Source organism: Mesitornis unicolor, unplaced genomic scaffold, assembly GCF_000695765.1.
Source record: "Mesitornis unicolor isolate BGI_N332 unplaced genomic scaffold, ASM69576v1 scaffold44977, whole genome shotgun sequence".
Lineage (NCBI taxonomy): Eukaryota > Metazoa > Chordata > Aves > Mesitornithiformes > Mesitornithidae > Mesitornis > Mesitornis unicolor.
The window spans coordinates 36,159-40,305 of NW_010199239.1; the positions used below are offsets into that span (position 1 = coordinate 36,159).

The 4,147-nt window shown below is 48.2% G+C and overlaps 1 protein-coding gene across 1 annotated transcript in view; it reads right to left on the minus strand.

The window, feature by feature from the left end:
- Nucleotides 1–1,077: 1,077 nt before the first annotated feature.
- DUSP6 (dual specificity phosphatase 6) overlaps nt 1,078–4,147 on the minus strand; it is a 3,313-nt gene continuing 243 nt past the window's right edge. The window contains exons 2-4 of the mRNA XM_010189395.1: nt 3,884–4,147; nt 2,818–3,255; nt 1,078–1,385 (exon numbers count right to left, since the gene is read on the minus strand). Coding sequence (XP_010187697.1) covers nt 1,078–1,385; nt 2,818–3,255; nt 3,884–4,147 — 1,010 coding nt within the window. The remainder of the gene's footprint in view (nt 1,386–2,817; nt 3,256–3,883) is intronic.

A 4,147-nucleotide genomic window follows, 5' to 3' on the forward strand; every position in this document is an offset into this window, starting at 1 on the left:
ATACTTCCAGTTTTATACAAAAAAAAAAAAGAGAAAAAGACGCAAAATATTGCATTTGAGGTGAAGCTCCCTGAAGAATTTGTACAGAGGTAATGCACTGTTTAGCACATCTCAGAGTTTTAAAAAGTGATCAAAAATCTTTCGCATTCAAAGACAAGCCTCCTCCCAGATGATCTATTTACAAAAGGTAAGGCAAAAAATTAATTTAATTTAAAAATATATATATATATATCATGTGGAAGCTACATCAAGAGTGTGAGAAAAAAAAAATGACCACAAGAAAAAGAAAGATATATGAAAGAAGAGACTGTACTTGCTCACAAAACATGATTTGCAAACTTCTCACCATTGCCATTTCTCCCCCATGGAAAGCTTGCTTCAGTTGAACAATAAAATTAAGCATGCTGCAAATATATTCTTTGCAATTTAAAAAAAAGAAAACAAAAACAAAAAGAAAAAGCAGAATTTATGAAGAGAACAAAAACACAGATGTCCCTTGGATTGATTTCTTGAATACATGTGAATTAAAAAAAAAAAAATTCAAAATGATTTAAGATTAAATATTTACACTGATCAAGTAGAATACTACCAAGCTCCCAGCAAACAAGTACTCCAAATATACTAAGCTGAAATTTCTTTCTTTGGCTCCTCTAACTTAAAACAAACAAACAAACAAAAATAACCAGTCTTCACTGAAGACAAAGATGTGTGTCACAGATCCAAAAGCAGAGAGGGAAGCGGGATAGTCCCAGTCTCTAGAGAACACGTGCTCAGCCTGCTCAGCCTCACCCTACCCCTCTGGAAGTCCTCGGACCCAAACCACTGCATGAGCAGGGATGAGCACGTTGCTCACCTGCTGCCCGGCCACCACGGTCCTTTCCAGAGAGTTCAGCGCCTTCCCTCCCTTTGCAATAGCCGATTCCATACTGTGTAACCTTTCCTAGCCTGCACTGACAGCTGCTTTTTGATAGCAGAGGCCAGAAAAAGAGAAAGCTGTGTTTGCTTTATCACTGCCAAAGATAAACCATTGAGGAGTGATTCCCATGAAATGGACAGGAGAAGGGAGGTGGTGGGAGCTCACGTGGACTGCAGGGAATCCACCTGGAAGACGTTTTGGTTGGAAGGGGTGGTGAAGTACAGCTGCTGGTTCGGTACTCGATTGTCACAGGGGCTGCTCAGCCCCAGAGTCCGCTCAAAGTCCAGCAGCTGGCCCATGAAGTTGAAGTTGGGTGAAATGTTGGACTTCTTCATCTTGACAATATCATAGGCATCATTCATGGACAAGTTGAGCTTCTGCATGAGGTAGGCCACCGTCACTGTGACCGAGCGGCTGATCCCTGCTAAGCAATGCACCAGGACACCACAGTTCTTCCCCCGTGCTTCATCTGTATGGAGGCAAAGAGGCAGAGAAGGACACATAAGACAAGGAGATGGTAACCGAGCTCTCAACACAAGTGAGATTATCATCAAGTAGGAAGAAAGGGCGATTCTGATCCCAGCGGCCAGCAGTGCAATGCAAGAGTTAACTCCATCGGCTTAAAACGAGGACAACAGAAGAGTCCACCCCCCCCTCCACATATATGTATCCGAGCCCAAGAGCTGAGAAAACTAAGCATGAGACAAAGGGAGCAGGATACGCTGCATGACACTGTTTTAAAAGTCAGCTTTAAAAGACACGCTTTCGCCTGGAGATTTGCCTTAAATTCTTACAGTCCCCTTACCCCAGCATGGAAATCCTGCAGTATGTCACTGAATGCCTTTTATACAGACCAGCAGACTGCAAAGGTCTATTAAATTATTCTCCAACTGTTGTGCAGCTAACAATGGAGGTATTCAGGCATTTTAAAAGAATGAGGGAAGTCACAGGGGACAGCCCATTAGGAGGAACAGGATGTCAACATTGGTTGAAAATGGGTTCCTTTGTAATAGGAAATGCATTACAATGCCTGGAGATTAGTTTCTTTGTGGCTTCCAGCCCACATTTCTTCCTGCTGGGCTCAGATTACCTACATTCTCCACTATTACCGGTATCATTCAACCGGATTACAGCACAGCTTCCCAACAGATAATGCGACGCCCACCCCACTGCACCCCGATGGGGTGATTTTAGGCCTCCCCGAAAAAACGAAGGAGAGTGCAAATTTTAACCAGAACTCTCGGAGCCCAAGGGGACGCGTTTTCAAAGCTGACGGGTAATGTCTAAGGACTGGCTATCCGAGGCACGGAGCCCGAGAGGTATAGCATTATTACCACAAGATTTAATTAAAGCTCTGACTATACATTTGCCAAGGATACCGGTTATTCATAACTTGTATTTAAAAGCTAAAGTTAGCTTCCCAGATCGTTTCTTTTTATTACACTGCTCTTCAGTAACCTCAAAAAGAAAGAAAGAAAGAAAGAAAGAAAGAAAGAAAGAAAGAAAGAAAGAAAGAACAAATAAACCGCCAACCCCGAGTTCACTTGCCCCCCCCCCTTCTCTGACAGGAAGAGATTTAAAAACATCCCCCATCCTGCGCATTGCTCAGTTCCCAGCTCCGACACAAACGGCTCACGGATGAATCCCACAGCGAGCCAAACCAGGTACACATTTGCAACCTGCAGTTGTCGCTTACAATTCCCCGGGGCTCCTCACTGACCTCCCCCCCCCCAAACAGCCCTCGCCCCTCAGTTTAAGCCGGCTTTAAAACAAAAAAGCAGGGCATCCCTCAGAGCCTGCCAGAAACGCTACTGCTTCTCGCCCGAAATTTTCCAGATTCTGCGAAAGAAACTGAATTCTGGCTCTTGATATCAAGCTGTTAGCAAATGATCGGGTCTCACCTATGAAGGAGATGGCCTCAGGAAAGAACTGAGACAGGTTTTGGCTCCAGTGATCTGAGATCGGGATCTGTTTGTACTTGAATTCACCGGCGTTTTCGAAGAGATTAGGCAGGTTGGGGGTAACATTCAAGATGTATTTTATGCCAAACTCTTCTAAAACGTCCAGATTAGTGGAGTCCTTGGCACAGCCTAAGTAGAGGTAGGGTAAAATCTCCACCGGGAAGGAAGGCTGGTTGTTGGAGAGAGGGCTGCCATCGGAGTCAGTGGCACTATTGGGGTCTCTGTCAATGTCAGATTCAATGTCTGATGAAGAATCGGAGCTGATTCGGAGGCCTCCCAAGCCCAAGACTGGCAAAGGAGGAGAGCTGCTGCTACACGAGGTGTCTAGGTTAGTTTCGCAGTGCAGGGCAAACTCGGCCTGGAACTTGCTGAAGCCACCTGGGGAGAAAGGCAAAGGGGAAAAAAAGATGCAACCTGATATCAGATGACAAGCCGACTTAATTCCCTGGTACAGCCCTGTCTGCAAGGGGACATCTGATTCCCACTCTTTCGAGCCCCGAGAAAAAGAATAAAATAAAATAAAATGTCACACACTCTCTCACGCAGACAGACTAACCTAAAAGAAGGTTTAAGAAAATCGCCCGCTGCGGCGGAGGGCTTAGCACAGGCAAGATGAAAGCTCTGTGCCGCTTCGCCCTGCGGGGACCTCCGGAGAGACGTCTCGGCGGCTATTCCCTCTGGCCTCCCCGGCTCCTACTGGGATCCCCGTTAGCCCCATCTCCTCCCCATGTTGCTACAGCGATTCCAGCATTCGAGGTCTCTTTAAACGAAGCGAGGACAGGGATGCTGGGGAGAGGGGAGAAGGAATAACCCCCAGTCCAGGCCGGTGTCCTCCTGGAGCGTCAGTGCGCAGTGCCTGGGGGACGCTGCGGACGCCCACCCCCTCCTCCTTCCCCAGGCAAGGAGCCGCACCGCTGAGCCGTAGGGCTCGCTTCCCCGTCACCCCCAGCCCCAGACTCCTAGGCAGACAGGGATCTCTCCCCTAGACCCAGGCAGTCCTTCTCACCTTCCAGATAAAACGCCTTGCAGCCTTCGTCTTTGAGACGCTTGAGGAGCAGTCCCAGCACGGACTCGCCGCCCGTGTTCTCGTTCCAGTCGCGGCTGTGCTCGTCGTACAGCACCACCGTGTCGGTGCCGCACCGGCGGGCGAAGCGCTCCCGGTCCTCCTCGCTGCTGGCGACGAGGGAGCGCAGGGGCAGGTTGCCCTTCTGCAGACGCCGCAGCATGATGCCGGGGATGGCCACGTTGATGGCCGACTCGATGTGGGACG